This window comes from Symphalangus syndactylus, chromosome 12, assembly GCF_028878055.3.
Source record: "Symphalangus syndactylus isolate Jambi chromosome 12, NHGRI_mSymSyn1-v2.1_pri, whole genome shotgun sequence".
In the NCBI taxonomy this organism is placed as follows: Eukaryota; Metazoa; Chordata; class Mammalia; order Primates; family Hylobatidae; genus Symphalangus; species Symphalangus syndactylus.
The window spans coordinates 67,583,651-67,603,996 of NC_072441.2; the positions used below are offsets into that span (position 1 = coordinate 67,583,651).

At 34.7% G+C, this 20,346-nt stretch overlaps 1 protein-coding gene across 3 annotated transcripts in view; it reads left to right on the plus strand.

The window, feature by feature from the left end:
• Window positions 1-20,346, plus strand: part of SYCP1 (synaptonemal complex protein 1) — a 145,131-nt gene that overhangs the window by 72,661 nt on the left and 52,124 nt on the right. For all 3 annotated transcript variants that reach the window (XM_063625815.1, XM_063625816.1, XM_063625814.1), the window contains exons 22-26: window positions 1,319-1,381; window positions 1,542-1,604; window positions 17,798-17,914; window positions 18,329-18,439; window positions 19,740-19,832. In XM_063625815.1, coding sequence (XP_063481885.1) covers window positions 1,319-1,381; window positions 1,542-1,604; window positions 17,798-17,914; window positions 18,329-18,439; window positions 19,740-19,832 — 447 coding nt within the window. The remainder of the gene's footprint in view (window positions 1-1,318; window positions 1,382-1,541; window positions 1,605-17,797; window positions 17,915-18,328; window positions 18,440-19,739; window positions 19,833-20,346) is intronic.

Sequence of the window (20,346 nt, forward strand, 5' to 3'; positions counted from 1 at the left end):
ATAGACCAGGTGCATTCTAGGTTCTTTCTATGTATCATCTTACTTAACTAGAAGTCATTATTGCTCTTATTTTATAAATTGGGAAATCAGACCTCCAAAGGATAAAAACCTTCAAAAGGTTACATGACTAAGAATTAGTAGAGGTAGTCTTCTACATTCTTTAAACTATACCACATTTTCCTCCCTGAAAAGCTATTTTTCTTTTAGTTCATATTTATTAGTTAAATTCAACCTGAAAAAATGAACTTAATATGCTAAATACTTGGTATGTAATTCACTACTTTAAAATTTGTATCAGAGGCCACTGCAGATCATTAAGCCTGTTGTTTGTTAATGGAGAAAAACATGAATTTAATTTTTAATGTAAAATAAAATCCTCCATTAAGAATTTAAAACATAATTTATTTTGCCAATATAGAAAATATTAGTGACGATTTAAGGAAAAAAATGAAATGCATGACAGATTTTTAGCATATTTCAGTTTTCCATATTTGGATTTCAACTTACCTGTTAAAACAGTTTCCCAGAAAGAATCCAGGTTGTAAATATTTCCCAGATATTTTGTGTGAGATTGAATTTCATTACACTTTTCTTCCCCCAATCTGCTACCTTAGTTCAGACATTTTTTATTTTATATATATTTTATCTGTCTGAGCCTTAGTTTCCTCATCTCTCAAATAGAGATAATACCTATTCTTTCTATCTCATTGGATTGTTGCAAAGTTCAGAATTAATAAATGTTTGTGAAAGCTATATTTAAGGGATTATAAATGTTTATATACAAGACAATTTAAAAAATTCGAGATAAACTGGGAAAGCTGATAAAACATTGCAAAGATAAGAATGATAAATGTTGACATATAAGCAGTAACATGAAAATGATTTTTTTGACTGACAGAAACTGTATATATTTATGGTATACAAAATGATGTTTTGATATATGTATACATTGTGAAATGATTAAATCATGCTAGTTAACATATTCATCACTTCACATACAAAGATAATTTTTTTTTAAAAAAAGAGATACTGAGGCTGAATATAGTTGCTCACACCTGTAATCCCAGCACTTTGGGAGGCCGGGGTGAGAGGATCACTTGAACCCAGGAGCTGGAGGTTGCAGTGAGCTATGATTGCATTTGTATTTAGATGATCTTTATTGAAATTTGTGATTTTAGTATAATTTTTATATTAATGGAATTACCATGATTTTGAAGCGACCTTTATAGTACTTTATGCAATATTTTTATTAGTCTGAAATGGCCTGTTTTGACTGGTATACTGAATAAAATAGCTATAATTTCTCACAATTTTTTAGTGTAACAATTTAAGGAAACAAGTTGAAAATAAAAACAAGTATATTGAAGAACTTCAGCAGGAGGTATGTATTTTTTAAAAATATTCTCAAAATCAAACTGATATTTTCACCACAGTTTTAAAGAATAATGCTTTCCTTTCCTTTAGTAATTTAAGTCTAAGTCAGTGGCAAGATAAATTTGAATAAATTTAGTACTAAATATAATTATTTTTACTTTTAACAGAATAAGGCCTTGAAAAAAAAAGGTACAGCAGAAAGCAAGCAACTGAATGTTTATGAGATAAAGGTATTTGGCATCTTTATTTTCGTTTTTTAAATACTAATAGATAGATGAGAATTTAGACATTTTATTCCACTTGTTTATACAGTATAAATTGAAAAGTTGAAAGGTTGTTATCTTTTTAAATAGAGGAGATCAATTCTTTTAGTTGTAATAGAGTACACATCTGTGATTTAGCATGCACATATATTCTTAAGCTTGGATTCAAGCAGCTTAAGAATATATGTGCATGCATGAGCTCTTTGTGTGTGGTCATATTCCCTACTTCCATATTAAAAAGTGAAATTGAGTAAGTGGAATGGATTCTTGGAATCTACATTTTAAAAAGCTCCATGTGTGATTATCCTGCTGCAGAAGGGGACTGAGAACCATTTACTTGTATAAAACAAATTAAAGCCTTACAGTGTAAGCTCCTGATATTAGAGCCATATTTTGTAATCTTCTTCCTATGTCTTTGAACAATGACTGACAGTAAGTATTCAATAAATAGTTTTTGAATTGTGAATGGAAAACAGCAGTTCTCATTGTATTAATTATGTGCTTTTTGTGAGGAAACATAAAAATCTTATACCTTCCTTTAATAGTATTTGAAATTAAAATATGTAAATGTGATTAAAAATTAAATCAAGTAAGGATTTTCATAAACTGTTGATATTCTATATAAATGTAGCAGATTCATATATCTTATAATTCAACTCTTCTACTCCTAGGTAGAGTAAGGAGAAAGGTACAAAAACATTCATAGCAACATTCTTTGTATTAGCCCCAAACAGAAGACAACACAAATGTCAATCAATAGTATAAAAATCAGTCAATAAAAAATAACACCAAAATAACCCAATTGTTAGAATTAGCAGATAAAGTCTTTTATGCAGCTATTATAAACATCTTCAAAGACAGAAAGGAAAATATGGTCATAATGAAAGATCAGATGGGGAATGTCAGCGAATAAATGGGAACTGAAAATAATCAAATGTAAGTTCTAGAACTGAAAAGTAAAATGTCTTTAAAAACCAAAACCAAAACAAAAACCAAATGGTCCTAATAGTAGATTGAAGGCAAATGAATCAAGTGTCAGTAAATTGGAAGCTGGGTAAATAGAAATTATCTAGTCAGAAGCACACAGAAGAAGAGTTTTTAAAAGAAAGGAATAGTGCCTCGGTGGCCTGTAGAACAATAACAAGTGTTTTTAAGTATGTAATTGGAGTCCCCAAGTAAGAAGAGAGAGAGAATAGGGCAAATAAAATTTTCATTTCAGAGACAGAGTCTCACTCTGGCACCCAGGCTGGAGTGTGCAGTGGAGCGATCACAGCTCGCCACAGCCTCGACCTCCTGGACTCAGGTGATCCTCCTACCTCAGCCTCCTGAGTAGCTGAGACTACAGGAGTATGCCATCACATCCGGCTAATTTTTGTATTTTTGGTAGAGATGGAGTTTTGCCACGTTTCCCAGGCTGATCTTGAACTCCTGGGCTCAAGTGATCCACCTGCCTCAGCCTCCCAAATTGCTAGGATTACAGTTGTGAGTGACTGTGCTTGACCTGGGCAAATAAAATTAATTGAGAAATTTCTTAAAAATTTATCACACTTAAAACAAACTTGCAGATCCATGGCCCTCAGCAAATCCAAAGCAAGATAGACACAAAACCATATGTAGGCAGTCATATCTTAGTCAAAGTGCTAAAACCAAAGATAAAAAGAAACTTTTAAAAGCAGACAGAAAAAAAGTCACATTGCACAACAATGACACAGATGATGGCTGACCTTGTATCAGGAGAGTGAAGGTCAGATGACAAAGGAATGACATTTATAAAATGCTAACAAAAATAACCATCAACCCAGAGTTCTGTATGCAGCAAAAATCTTTATTAAATGAAGACAACATGACTTCAAAAGCTGTACCAGCTTAAAGGAAAATAAATTGCTATTATAGAGTTTATAATCTGTGTGACTACCATAACACAAAGGACAGGGGAGTAAATATAACTATTTTGTTGTAACATTTTTATATTACATATGAAATAGTACAATATTAACACTTAAATACAGTTTGGTAAGTTAGTGATACATACTATCTTCCTTAGAGCAACCCCTACAAAATAATGTAACGAAGTATAGCTGTCTTAGTTTAGGTTTCTAAAACAAAGTACCGTAGACTAGGTGGCATATAAACAATGAACATTTATTTCTTATAGTACTGGAGGCTGGGAATTAAAAAATCAAGGCACTGGCAGATTCAGTGTCTGGTGGGACCCTGATTCCTGGTTCATAAACAGCCAGCTTCTCATTGTGTCCTCAAATGGCAGAAGGGACAAGAGAGCTCTCTGGGATCCTTTTTACAATGTGACACTAATCCTATTAATGAAGGCTCCACCCTTATGACCTAATCACTTCCCACAGGCCCTACCTTCTAATACTATCACACTGGAGGTAGGATTTCAACATATGAATTTTGGGAGAATACAAATATCTAGTCCATAACAACAGCAAAAAAGTCAGTAGAGGAATTGAAATGAAGTGGAATATGAAAACACTTTGATAAACTCCAAAGGAAGGGCAGAGAAACAAAAAAACAGACATGAATAGAAGACAAATAACATAATGATCTGAACTCAAGCATATCAATAATTACATTAAATGTCAATGGACAAATGTTTTAATAAAAAGGCAGAAATGGTCATGCAAGATTAAAAAAATCAAGGGCAAACCATATGCTACTACAAGAGACACATTGTATTTAGCATAAAGAAACAAAGAGGTTTAAAGGGAAAAGATGAAAGAAAGAAATACTATCATGCCAATAGTAAGCATAAGAAAGTGGAGTGACAATTTTAATAAGAAATGACAATTTTAATAACAAATATAAGACAAGTAGTATTATTAAAAATCAGTAGGGGCATTTTATAATGATAAAGGTGTCAATTCATTAAAAAGATATAACAATTAATTAGGTATATCTTTGCACCTAATAATAGAGCTTCAAAATAAATGAAGCAAAAACTTGAAAAAATGAGCAATAGAAAATGCCATACTCATATCCCCTTTCAACAACTGATAGAACAACTATTAAAACATCTGCAAGGATGTAGAAAACCTGAACATCACTATTAACTACCTTGATTTAATTGATATTTATAGAACACTATATCTGCAACTATAAATTCTGTTGAAATTCACATAGAATGTTTACCAAAATAGACTACATGCTGAGCCATAAACAAGTCTCCATACATTTCAGAAGACTGAAGTCTTACAGAATATGTTCTCTCACTCCAGTAGAATTGAATCAGGAGTAGGTAAGTATAAGATATCTGGAAAAGCCCAAATATTTGGGAATTAAACATCAGACTAGTAAATAATTCATGGGCCAAAGAAGAAATCACAAGGAAAATTTTAAACGGAATGATGATAGACATAAAACATAAAAATTTGTAGGGTACAAATAAAGCAGCTCTTAGAGGGAAATTTAGAGTTTTAAATGTTTGTTTTAGAAAAGAAGAAGTGACCTAGGTTTTTATCTAGAAACTAAAAAAGTGTGCAAATTAAATTCACAGAAAGTAGACAAAAGGAAATAATTAGAATAAGACATATCAAATAAATAGGAGAAACAATTAAATGAAGTCAAAAGTTGATTATTTGAAAATATCAATAAAGCTGATAAGCCCTAGCAGAACTGACCACAAAAAAAGGGAGAGAAAGTAAAATTCACTACAGGCAAGAATGAAAGAGTACATCATAAGTACAGATAATACAAGCATTAAAAAGATAAGAAAGGAGGGACTGTGATGGATTACTTCATGCCAGTAAATTTGAAATGTAGATAAAATGGGCAAATTTCTTATATATCTTTTAGGGAAGTTGAATTTGTCATTAAAATATCTCCTAGAGAAAAATCCAGATCTGGATGATTTCACTGGTAAATTCTGTCGAACACTTTAGAAGAAATAATACCAGTCTTCCACAAAAAATAGAAGAGTGAAAACAATTCTCAAGTAGGTTTTTGATACCAAATCCTAACAAAGACATTATAATAAAAGAAAATTACAGACCAATATCCCTATGAATATGAGTATAAATGTAAAATTCTTTTTTTTTTTTTTTTTTTTTTTTGAGACAGAGTCTCGCTCTGTCACCCGGGCTGGAGTGCAGTGGCACAATCTCGGCTCACTGCAAGCTCCGCCTCCTGGGTTCATGCCATTCTCCTGCCTCAGCCTCCGAGTAGCTGGGACTACAGGCGCCCACCACCGCGCCCGGCTAATTTTTTGTATTTTTTAGTAGAGACGGGGTTTCACTGTGGTCTTGATCTCCTGACCTCGTGATCCGCCCGCCTCGGCCTCCCAAAGTGCTGGGATTACAAGCGTGAGCCACCGCGCCTGGCCTATAAAATTCTTAATAAAGTATCAGTAAATCTAATCTAGATTTTAATACATGATAAAAACCATATTACATCAAGCAATTTATTAGGAATGGGATTTATCAGAAATGTAAGGTTGGTTTAAAATTTGAAGCTATCAGTGTCATTTACTGTATCAAGTAATAAAGGAGAAAAATAATATAATTATCTCAATAGTTGCAGAAAGGCATTTGACAGAATTGAACACTCATTCATGACTAAAAAAAAACTTTAAGCAAACTAGGAATAGATGAGGACTTCTCCAATCTGATAAAGAACATCTACAAAATACCTACAGTTAGCATCCTATTTACTGATGAAAGGCAGTGTCAAGAGCAATGTCTGCTCTTACCACACCTATTCAACATCGTACTGGAGGTTCTGGCAACAAAAATAAATATATACAAATGAGAAAGGAATACGTAAAACTGTCTCTTCATAAATGACATGACTATCTACATGGAAATTTCCGAGGTTTCTACAAAGTCACTACAAGATTAGTAAATGAATTTGACAAAGTCACTGGATACAAGGTCAATGGCCAAAAATCAATTTTATTTCTATATGCTAACAGCTAGTAATTGAAAAATTAATTTTAAAACATGATACCATTTACAGTAGCATAAAAATCCATTAAATAGGGATAAATTTTACAAAATGTGTGCAAGACCCATACAGAGAATGGTACTGAACATTACTGAGACCAATGAAAGAAGACCTAAGTAAATACATATGTACCATATTCACTGATTGGATGTTTAATGCTTTTAAAATGTCAGATTTCACCAAATTCATCTAGAGATTGAGTCACCATCATAATTTCAGCAGTATTTTTTAGTAGACTTTTACATACTGCTTGTAAAATGCATGTGAACATTAAAATACCCAACAATTTTGAGAAAGTAGAACAAAATCAGAAGATTTAGGCTGCCTGATTTCAAGATTTGCTGTAAAGCTATAGTATTTAAGACAATGAGGTATTATTTTTAAGATAGACAAAGAGATCAGTGGAATCTAATAGAAAGTTTAGAAATAAACTAAATGTACAGACTGTTAATTTTCAACAAAGGTGCCAAAAAATCAATGGAGAGAAATGAAAGTCTTTCAACAAATGATTTGGAATAACCAGATATTCATATGGGAAAGAAAAAAAACAAATCTTGACCCTTACACCAGATCATATACAAACATTAATTTTAAATGGGTTATAGGCATAAAATCTTGAACTCAGAAGCCTTTAGAAGAAAACGTAGGGGGGTACTTTCATGGCCTGAAGGTCAGCAAAGATTTCTTAGGGAAAAGGAAGCAATATTCTTAACATGTCTAATAAGTTAGACTACATCAAAACTTGAAAGATCTGTTTATCAAAAGGCATTATTAAGCAAATGAATAGGCAAGGTACAAAGAAAAAGAAAACACTGACTAAACATTTATTTGACAGATGACATATATCCGGAATATATAAATAACTCTTGAAACTCAATAATAAAAAAAAAATATCTCAACTAAAAATAGGCAAAAGACAACTGTAAAATAAACTGGTTAAAATATTGGCTAAGGGGGAAAACTGGATTCCAAGATGGCCAAATAGGAACAGCTCCAGTCTATAGCTCCCAGCATGAGCGACGCAGAAGACGGGTGATTTCTGCATTTCCAACTGAGGTACTGGGTTCATCTCATTGGGGTTGTCGGACAGTGGGTGCAGCCCACAGAGTGTGAGCTGAAGCAGGGTGGGGCATTGCCTCACCCGGGAAGCGCAAGGGGTTGAGGAATTCCCTTTCCTAACCAAGAGAAGCCGTGACAGATGGTACCTGGAAAATCGGGACACTCCCACTCTAATACTGCACTTTTCCAATGGTCTTAGCAGACGGCACACCAGGCAATTATATCCTGCACCTGGCTGGGAGGGTCCCATGCCCAAGGAGCCTCACTCATTCCTAGTGCAGCAGTCTGAGATCGAACTGCAAGGAGGCAGCAAGGCTGGGGGAGGGGTGTCCGCCATTGTTGAGGCTTGAGTAGGTAAACAAAGAAAAGCTCAAACTGGATGGAACCCACCACAGCTCAAGGAGGCCTGCCAGCCTCTGTAGACTCCACCTCTGGGGGCAGGGCATAGCTGAACAAAAGGCAGCAGAAACTTTGGCAGACTTAATCCTCCCTGTCTGACAGCTTTGAAGAGAGTAGTGGTCCTCCCAGCATGGAGTTTGAGATCTGAGAACCGACAGACTGCCTCCTCAAGTGGGTCACTGACCCCCGAGTAGCCTAACTGGGAGACACCTCCCAGTAGGGGCAGACTGACACCTCACATGGCCGGGTACCCCTCTTGAGACGAAGCTTCCAGAAGAACGATCAGGCAGCAACATTTGCTGTTCAGCAATATTTGCTGTTCTGCAGCCTCTGCTGCTGATACCCAGGCAAACAGGGTCTGGAATGGACCTCCAGCAAACTCCAACAGACCTGCAGCTGAGAGTCCTGACTGTTAGAAGTAAAGCTAACAAACAGAAAGGACATCCACATCAAAACCCCCACTGTATGTCACCTTCCTCAAAGACCAAAGGTAGATAAAACCACAAAGATGGGGAGAAACCAGAGCAGAAAAGCTGAAAATTCTAAAAATCAGAGTGCTTCTTCTCCTCCAAAGGAATGCAGCTCCTCACCAGCAATGGAACAAAGCTGGATGGAGAATGACTTTGATGAGTTGAGAGAAGAAGGCTTCAGATGATCAGTAATAACAAACTTCTCCAAGCTAAAGGAGGATGTTTGAACCCATTGCAAAGAAGCTAAAAACCCTGAGAAAAGATTAGACAGGTGGCTAACTAGAATAAACAGCATAGAGAAGACCTTAAATGACCAGATGGAGCTGAAAACCATGGCATGAGAACTACGTGATGCATGCACAAGATTCAGTAGCCAATTTGATCAAGTAGAATAAAGGGTATCAGTGATGGAAGATCAAATGAATGAAATGAAGTGAGAAGAGAAGTTTAGAGAAAAAAGAGTAAAAAGAAATGAATAAAGCCTCCAAGAAATATGGGACTATGTGAAAAGACCAAATCTACATCTGATTGGTGTACCTGAAAGTGATGGGGAGAATGGAACCAAGTTGGAAAACACTCTGCAGGATATTATCCAGGAGAACTTCCCCAACCTAGCAAGGCAGGCCAACATTCAAATTTAGGAAATACACAGAACACCACAAAGATACTCCTCGAGAAGAGCAACTCCAAGACACATAATTGTCAGATTCACCAAAGTTGAAATGAAGGAAAAAATGTTAAGGGCAGCCAGAGAGAAAGGTCGGGTTACCAACAAAGGGAAGCCCATCAGACTAACAGAGGATCTCTGCAGAAACTCTACAAGCCAGAAGAGAGTGGGGGCCAATATTCAACATTCTTAAATCAACCCATAATTTAATATCCAGCCAAACTAAGCTTCATAAGTGAAGGAGAAATAAAATACTTTACAGACAAGCAAATGCTGAGAGATTTTGTCACTACCAGGCCTGCCTTACAAGAGCTCCTGAAGGAAGCACTAAACATGGAAAAGAACAACCGGTACTAGCCACTGCAAAAACATGCCAAATTATAAAGACCATCGATGCTAGGAAGAAACTGCATCAACTAATGAGCAAAATAACCAGCAAACATCATAATGACAGGATCAAACTCACACATAGCAATATTAACCTTAAATGTAAATGGGCTAAATGCTCCAATTAAAAGACACAGACTGGCAAATTGGATAAAGAGTCAAGACCCGTCAGTGTGCTGTATTCAGGAGAGCCATCTCATGTGCAGAGACATGCATAGGCTCAAAATAAAGGGATGGAGGAAGATCTCCAAGCAAATGGAACACAAAAAAAGCAGGGGTTGCAATCCCAGTCTCTGATAAAACAGACTTTAAACCAACAAAGATCAAAAGAGACAAAGAAGACCATAACATAATGGTAAAGGGATCAATTCAACAAGAAGAGCTAACTATCCTAAATATATATGCACCCAACACAGGAGCACCCAGATTCATAAATCAAGTCCTTGGAGACCTACAAAGGTACTTAGACTCCCACACAATAATAATGGGAGACTTTAACACCCCACTGTTAACATTAGACAGATCAACGAGACAGAAAGTTAACAAGGATATCCAGGAATTGAACTCAGCTCTGCACCAAGCCAACCTAATAGACATCTACAGAACTCTCCACCCCAAATCAACAGAATATACATTATTTTCAGCACTACACCACACCTATTCCAAAATTGACCACATAGTTGGAATTAAAGCTCTCCTCAGCAAATGTAAAAGAACAGAAATTATAACAAACTGTCTCTCAGACCACAGTGCAATCAAACTAGAACTCAGGATTAAGAAACTCACTCAAAACCACTCAACTACATGGAAACTGAACAACCTGCTCCTGAATGACTACTGGGTACATAACGAAATGAAGGCAAAAATAAATATGTTCCTTGAAACCAATGAGAAGAAAGACACAACATACCAGAATCTCTGGGACACATTTAAAGCAGTGTGTAGAGGAAAATTTATATCACTAAATGCCCACAAAAGAAAGCAGGAAAGACCTAAAATTGACACACTAACATCACAATTAAAAGAACTAGAGAAGCAAGAGCAAACACATTCAAAAGCTAGCAGAAGGCAAGAAATAACTAAGATCAGAGCAGAACTGAAGGAGATGGAGACACAAAAAACTCTTCAAAAAATCAATGAATCCAGGAGCTGGTTTTTCGAAAGGATCAACAAAATTGACAGACTGCTAGCAAGACTAATACAGAATAAAAGAGAGAAGAATCAAATAGATGCAATAAAAAATGATAAAGGGGATATCACCACTGATCCCACAGAAATACAAACTACCATCAGAGAATAGTATAAACACCTCTACGCAAATAAACTAGAAAACCTAGAAGAAATGGATAAATTCCTCGACACATACACCCTCCTAAGACTAAACCAAGAAGAAGTTGAATCCCTGAGTAGACCAATAAGGCTCTGAAATTGAGGCAATAATTAGTAGCCTACCAACCAAAATAAGTTGAGGACCAGACGGATTCACAGCCGAATTCTATCAGAGGTACAAAGAGGAGCTGGTACCATTCCTTCTGAAACTATTCCAATCGATAGAAAAAGAGGAAATCCTCCCTAACTCATTTTATGAGGCCAGCATCATCCTGATACCAAAGCCTGGCAGAGACACAACAAAAAAAGAGAATTTTAGACCAATATCCCTGATGAACATCGATGCAAAAATCCTCAATAAAATACTGGCAAACCGAATCCAGCAGCACATCACAAAGCTTATCCACCACAATCAAGTTGGCTTCATCCCTGGGATGCAAGGCTGGTTCAACATATGCAAATTAATAAAAGTAATCCATCACATAAACAGAACCAAAGACAAAAACGACATGATTATCTCAATAGATGCAGAAAAGGCCTCTGACAAAATTCAATAGTCCTTCATGCTAAAATCTTTCAATAAACTAGGTATTGATGGAATGTATCTCAAAATAATAAGAGCTATTTATGACAAACCCATAGCCAATATCATACTGAGTGGGCAAAAACTGGAAGCATTCCCTCTGAAAACGGGTACAAGACAGGGATGCCCTCTCTCACCACTCCTATTCAACATAGTGTTGGAAGTTCTGGCCAGAGCAATCAGGCAGGAGAAAGAAATAAAGGGTATTCAATTAGGAAAAGAGGAAGTCAAATTGTCCCTGTTTACAGATGACATGATTGCATATTTAGAAAACCCCATCGTCTCAGCCCCAAATCTCCTTAAGCTGATAAGCAAGCAACTTCCCCAAAGTCTCAGAATACAAAATCGATGTGCAAAAATCACAAGCATTCCTATACACCAATAACAGACAGAGAGCCAAATCATGAGTGAACTCCCATTCACAATTGCTTCAAAGAGAATAAAATACCTAGGAATCCAACTTAAAAGGGATAAGAAGGACCTCTTCAAGGAGAACTACAAACCACTGCTCAATGAAATAAAAGAGGACACAGCAAATGGAAGAACATTCCATACTCATGGATAGGAAGAATCAATATCATGAAAATGGCCATACTGCCCAAGGTATTTTATAGATTCAATGCCATCCCCATCAAGGTACCAATCACTTTCTTCACAGAATTGGAAAAAACTGCTTTAAAGTTCATATGGAACCAAAAAAGAGCCCTCATTGCCAAGACAATCCTAAGCCAAAAGAACAAAGCTGGAGGCATCATGCTACCTGACTTCAAACTATACTACAAGGCTACAGTAACCAAAACAGCATGGTACTTGTACCAAAACAGAGATATAGACCAATGGAACAGAACAGAGCCCTCAGAAATAATATCACACATCTACAACCATCTGATCTTTGACAAACCTGACAAAAACAAGAAATGGGGAAAGGATTCCCTATTTAACTAATGGTGCTGGGAAAACTGGCTAGCCATTTATAGAAAGCTGAAACTGGATCCCTTCCTTACACCTTATACAAAAATTAATTCAAGATGGATTAAAGACTTAAATGTTAGAACTAAAACCATAAAAACCCTAGAAGAAAACCTAGGCAATACCATTCAGGACATAGGCATGGGCAAGGACTTCATGACTAAAACACCAAAAGCAATGGCAACAAAAGCTAAAATTGACAAATGGGATCTAATTAAGCTAAAGAGCTTGTGCACAGCAAAAGAAACTACCATCAGAGTGAGCAGGCAACCTACAGAATGGGAGAAAATTTTTACAATCTACCCATCTGACAAATGGCTAATATCCAGAATCTACAAAGAACTTAAACAAATTTACAAGAAAAAAATCAAACCACCCCATCAAAAAGTGGCTGAAGGATATGAACAGACACACTTCTCAAAAGAAGACATTTATGCAGCCAACAGACACATGAAAAAATGCTCATCATCACTGGCCATCAGAGAAATGCAAATCAAAACCACAGTGAGATACCATCTCATGCCAATTAGAATGGCAGTCATTAAAAAGTCAGGAAACAACAGGTGCTGGAGAGGATGTGGAGAAATAGGAACACTTTTACACTGTTGGTGGGACGGTAAACTAGTTCAACCATTGTGGAAGACAGTGTGGCAATTCCTCAGGGACCTAGAACTAGAAATACCATTTGACCCAGAGATCCCATTACTGGGTATATACCCAAAGGATTATAAATCATGCTGCTATAAAGACACATGCACATGTGTGTTTATTGCGGCACTATTCACAGTAGCAAAGACTTGGAACCAACCCAAATGTCCATCAATGATAGACTGGATTAAGAAAATGTGGCACATATACACCATGGAATACTATGCAGCCATAAAAAATGATGAGTGATGAGTTCATGTCCTTTGTAGGGACGTGGATGAAGCTGGAAACCATCATTCTGAGCAAACTATTGCAAGGACAGAAAACCAAACACTGTATGTTCTCACTCATAGGTGTGAATTGAACAATGAGAACACTTGGACACAGGGTGGGGGAACATCACACACCAGGGCCTGTTGTGAGGTGGGAGGAGGGGGGAGGGATAGCATTAGGAGATATACCTAATGTAAATGACGAGTTAATGGGTGCAGCACACCAACATGGCACATGTATAGGTATGTAACAAACCTGCACATTGTGCACATGTACCCTAGAACTTAAAGTATAATTAAAAAAATAAAAAATAAATAAGTAAATAAATAAGTTTGATAAAGGAAAAAAGAAGAATGAGTGGAAACTATACTCTCCTCTTCAATATTCTGGAACCATTTGTTTAGAATTGGTATTATTTTTTCCTCAATAGCTTTGTAGGATTCATCAATAAATTCATCTTTGCCTGGAAAAAAAATAAAATAAAATGTGGGCAAAAGGCTTCAATAGGTATTTCTCCAAAGATACACAAATGGCCAATAAGCACATAAAAATGAAAATATTCTTAATATCACTAATCATTGCAAATCAAAATCTCATGAGATATTACCTCATACCCATTAGAATGGGTACTAATGAAAGAACAGAAAATAACATGTTAATGAGTTTGTGGAGAAATTGGAATTCTCGAGCACTGTTGGTGGGAATGTCAGATGGTACAGTCACTGTGGAGAACAATTTTGTAGTTCCTCAAAAAAATAAAATTAGAATAGCTATGTGATCCACTAATTTCACTTCTAGATATATACCTAAAAGAATTGAAAGCATAGTCTCAAAGAGATACATGTTCACCTATGTTCATAGCAACATTATTCACAATAGCCAAAAGTTGGAAGCAACCAATGTGTCCATTGACAGATGAATGGGTAGACTAAATGTGGCCTCTACATACAGTATTCCATACAGTATGGAAAATGTTTTGGTGGTTTCTTCTAAAACTAAACATGCATCTACTGTGTGATCCAACAATTATTTTCCTAGATATTTACTTAAAATAAATGGAAACATGTCCACTAAAAACCTTGTACAAGAATATTCATGGTAGCTTTATCCACAATGATAAAAAATGGAAACACATAAAATGTTCTTTAAGAAGAGACTGGATAAACAAATTTGGTATATTCATACAATGGAATACTACTCAGAAGTAAAAAAGACCTACTGATACTCACAGGAACATGGATGAGTCTTGTAATATGCTGAATGAATAACCTATATACAAGAGAGTATGTTTGTCATGATTTCATTTAAATGAAGTTTTTGAATCGACAAAACCAATTTATGGAGACAGAAAGAACAATGGTTGCCTCAATGGGGTACTATTAGTTTGTTAAGAGATATGAGGGAACTTTCTGGGATTATGGAAATTATGTCTTGATTGGCATTACATGGTTTTAAAAACAATTTGTCAAAGCTTATTAAACTTTACACTTAAAACCATGCATTTTATTATATGTAAATTATGTCTCATTGAAGTTGAACTCATCAATGAAAGCTACTGGGCCTAGAGTTCTCTTTATGCAAAGGCTTTTAATTTCTGAAGCAATTTAATCGTAGTTACAGTATAACTTAGTTGTCCTATTTCTTCAAGTTTGATAAATAATATTTTTCTGGGTTTCATCCAGTTCATCCACATTTTCTACAGTTTCAGAATTGTCTGTAGCATTTACTGTTAAAAACAGTAATAGCCTGTTTTTAATCTGATGTTGGTTATTTGTTCCTTCTTTTGTTTTTTTCTTTATCAGTGTCACCAGGAGTTTGTCAATTTGGGAAGTTTTTTTCCTTTTTTTCTGAGATGGAGTCCGCCTCTGTCACCCACCCTAGAGTGCAGTGGCTGTGATCTCGGCTCACTGCAACCTCTACCTCCTGGGTTCAAGCAACTCTCCTGCCTCAGCTTCCTGAGTAGTTGGGATTACAGGCGTGCGCCTCCACGCCGGCTAATTTTTGTATTTTTAGTAGAGACGGGGTTTCATTATGTTGGCCAGACTGGTCTTAAACTCCTGGCCTCAAGTGATCCGTCCATGTCGGTCTCCCAAAGTGCTGAGGTTACAGGTGTGAGCCACTGAGCCTGGACCTATCTTAAGATGAATTCTTAGATCATTAATTTTCAGTCTTTCTAATGTACACATTTCAAGGCTGTAAATTTCCCACTAAGTGTTCCTTTATGTAAAGAATACCAGTTATATTCTTTATATTTGTGTATCTTTTTTTATTCTGTAGCCTCTGCTTTTTTGTATTTGTGTTTTATTAAGTAGTTGACTGAGATAGATGTGTTTAAAAATTTTACACAATGATTGTGGATTTCTGTTCTCTTATTTGCAGTTCTGTTAACTTGTCTTTATTTCAAGGCCATATTATTGGGTATACATTATTTAGAATATGTGCAACTTTTTATTTAACAAAAATGATCATATAGGCCAAGAATAACTAAAGCAATCTTTAAGAACAAAGTAGGAAAATGTGCCCTACCAGATATAAAGATTAATTGTATAGCTAAGGTAATTAAGACAGTATGACATTGGCACAGAAGTTGTCAAGTCAATTGAATAAAAGAGAAGCCTAGAAAAAGATCCAGGGGTACATGGTAACTAGACACAATACAGAAGTGATATTGCAGATATGTAGTGCTAGAACATTTGACTATCTATATGGAAAAATATGAAAGTCTACCTCTACACTACATACAAACACAAATTCCATAAGGATATAAATAAATGTGAAGGGCAGGGCTTCAAAACATTTAAAGAAGATGTGGGACAATATCTTTGTGACCTGGTAGTAAAGAAAGATTTCCTAAATAAGATTAAAAAACACAACCATATTTGAAAATATTGATACATTCATATATGCTATAATAATTTCTGGTTACTTGGAAAGTAAAGCAACGAACCTCAAAGTTGGAGAAATATCCCAACTTTACATATATAAAGAACAAAGGATTAGAACCCATTAAATGTAATTAAGAAGAAAATGAAGCACCAAGTAGATAAATGAGTAAAATATATGAACAGAGATGGTCACAGAACAGAAAACCTGAAGAGTTAAACATGTTACATAATTTTCTGGAAAATGCAAAAAATACAACAAAACTTCAGTCAAATACTTTTGTCTGACACTATCAACTCTTGGTGAGGTTGTGAAGCAGGAAAAGTCATAACCTTGTTGCTGAGAATTTAAATTGGTATAAATGCATATAGAAAATAATGTCATCTTTAAAGTTGAATATGTAACCTGCCTTATGACCCGGCAATTCCAATCCTAGGTACATACTATAGAGAAATTCTACATTTGCACCAGGAGATGTTTACAAGAACATTCATAGCACTATTGTGTGCATACCAGTCCCAAAATGGAGACAACTCAGTGCCCTGAACAATTGATTACATAAACAGTGTTATATTCATACAATAGAACACCACTCAGCAGTGAAAATGAAAGAACTGTATTTTTACACATAAATACCTCAAACATAACTGTTCAATGAGAAAAGCAAGCCAGAAAAATAATGTACTATGAAAACATTTATATGAAGTTCAAAAAAAAATCTTGAAATATTGTTTAGGGACACGTAATTATGCAATGAATCTATAAAGAAGAGTAAGGGAATATAAATTAAGAATGTTTTTTATGCTTGAAAGGGCAGTAGGGGAAAACTAATGAAGAGGGAGGGGCATTTAATAGCTTTTATCAATATTGGTAATGGTCTGTATTTTAAAGTCGATGATTGACTCATGGATACAAAATACAGTCTGATTCATCATTATATTACCCATAACCCTCTTCCCAATTCCTGTCCCTGCCGTATAACACCTTTCCAGTATTAATTTAGCCCTAAGATAAAAGTGAATATGAAGGGTGCTAATTCAGGGCTTTCCTTCCCTCTTGACAATTTCTATATTTGAATTATATCTACACAGCTCAGTAAATATTTACACAAAGTATGTAAGAATAATATAAATGGCAGTTGTTGCTTCTTTATAGAAAATTAATCTCATTAAGAATATGCCTTTACTTTGAATCACATGAGTTTACTGCACAATGGAAATACTTATTCTAATAAAGCATATTAAACTGAGTGAGAGTAACCAATGTAAATGTTGTTGAGAAATTCATTAAAAATAAATGCATGGGTTTTTATTTTATATTACTCGTCAAGACAAAATACATATTTTAGGGGAGAAGATAGATTTTGTGAAAATAAAACACTTCTCACCATATGAAAATGTAAGGAAAGTGATCCAACCTAATTTCCATGAATAAGTAATCTTTTAAGATTCACAAAACCACAAAATGAATATGGAATGTTTTCAAGTAATCCATAGCATTTACTAATATTCATGCTATTTTTTTTTACTTAAAGGTCAATAAATTAGAGTTAGAACTAGAAAGTGCCAAACAGAAATTTGGAGAAATCACGGACACCTATCAGAAAGAAATTGAGGACAAAAAGATATCAGAAGAAAATCTTTTAGAAGAGGTGGGAAAAACTTAATGTATTAAGAACTTATTATACTAAAAATCTATATTTTTATTAGGATTTTAAGAGAAAAGTAAAAAAATCTTAATTTTTAAATTATGATTTTAAAAAAGGTTTAGTAAATTTATATAAGGGTCAGTTTATCAGTTTTTATAGAAGCTAAAAGTATCCTTGCTATTCTAACTATTTGAGTATATAATTATTTTGAAAGGATTAAATGATTGCCACAGTGGTATACTGTCATCTTACTTCATAGAACACTCTGAAAAAACCCCAAACAGTGCATTTTCTACTTGTTTTTCCAGTTTCCTCGTGTTTGAGGTTTGCTTTTATTTAAGTAGAACATATACTTTTTACACTTGTTTGTTTTTTGTGCATTTATTTTAAGAAACTTCTTTTTTGCTTATTTGATAGGTTGAGAAAGCAAAAGTAATAGCCGATGAAGCAGTAAAATTACAGAAAGAAATTGATAAACGATGTCAACATAAAATAGCTGAAATGGTAGCACTTATGGAAAAACATAAGGTAATTTTTTTCTTCTTATATAATGAAAATTATTAATTGGAGCCATATTTCTGTTAAATAATGGTGAAATCAAGATAGTATTCATATTTGTCAGAGAAGATTATTGTCTATGCAACAGTGACTGACTATAGCTAGAATACCCTTGATGCCCATTTCTTCAAGTTCAGATCTTAACCATACAAAGTTGAGCCTGTGTGTCGCATCCTTGAGGACCTCTCTCTTTGTTATCTGTGATGAATGGAAGTGATCACTCTTTTTCTGGATTCTCCTAATAGTCTCTTATAGCACTTTCTACCTTATATATTTTTAAGTACATAACCAGGATAAGTATCTCATTGATATCTAACATATAATAGGCTAAATCAATTTTTGTCAAAGGAATAAATAGATGAAATTCTTAGTGTTTGATGTGTTTGTGTCTTATATTTTTAATTGTTATTTTAGAGCATCCATCTGTTAAGGAATTAAGCCTCATTCTCCTTAAGATTTGGAGAAGAGGTAGGGTATACCTACCTATTCATTAAAAAAAAAAGCTGCTGGAATACAAGATTATTATGAGGGAACCGGTGAGGATTTAAAAAATAATTTAAATAACATTGTAAACTCATAGATTTAAACACATTTGGTATGTTTCAATCCAGTGCAGCATCTGTCCTTATTGATAACTCACATTTTCCCACCTTTGGCTAGCAGGAGCCTCTTTAAGCTGACTGGCAAGTCCTTTTGACTTAACTGTAATTTTCTCTGATAACTTTCTTTGAGTTATGACAAAATGTTTAAGGCTTCTTTTTTTGATGTAATTTTTTTATTATTATACTTTAAGTTCTAGGGTACATGTGCACAACGTGCAGGTTTGTCACATATGTATACATGTGCCATGTTGGTGTGCTGCACCCATTAACTTGTCATTTACATTAGGTATATCTCCTAATGCTAGTTTGAGGCTTATATTTCCTGTCCCAGATTTGAAATCAGTCAGTTTTGTAGAAGTCCTGGTGTTTCTGGCATTTTTAAATGTTAAAATTCAATGTTTCCAATAAAAGAATTATCTTTTGCTCTTAGGTTATTTCCAAGACTGTTGTGTGTTTCACTGTTGAGGTTGTTTGAATGAAAAAATATAATTGAAATATTAAAAATATATACCCATATATATTACTAAATTTATAAACATAAGTTTCTGCAAAATTAAATACTAAATAATTAATTAAATACTAAATTAAATATTAAAATATGTTAGGATATCAATCTTATAATCTATTCAGTTTTAATATATCTAAAATGTCTTCTTTGTTTAATATAGCACCAATATGATAAGATCATTGAAGAAAGAGACTCAGAATTAGGACTTTATAAGAGCAAAGAACAAGAACAGTCATCACTGAGAGCATCTTTGGTGAGATACAGAAAAAATAGCAGTAACGGCCAGTTTTCATAATGTCAGCAGTGACTGGTGGTAAAGAATAATATTAAGTAAAACTAATTTTTGAGCTATAGAATCAGAGTCTTAAATCTGAAAGGGATATTATAGATCTTCTAGTTACATTTTTTTTCTAATTTAGTTTTTGAAATAGTGGAACAAACTATTTTTTCAAGTGAAATTTTATAAACTCCAGTAAACAAATAAGTTTGGAGCTCTGATTGAAATTGGGAGAAGAGGGTGGGATAAATTGGGAGAGGACGAGGAGAGATATACTTTGTGTTAAATTTTTCTTTAAAGAAAACTATAAAAAACTTGATTTTTTTTTGTTTTGTTTTTGTTTTTGTTTTTTGAGATGGAGTCTTTCTCTGTCCCCCAGGCTGGAGTGCACTGGCACGATCTTGGCTCACTGCAACCTCCACCTCCCGGGTTCAAGCAATTCTCCGGCCTCAGCCTCTTGAGTAGCTGGGACTACAGGTGTGCATCACCA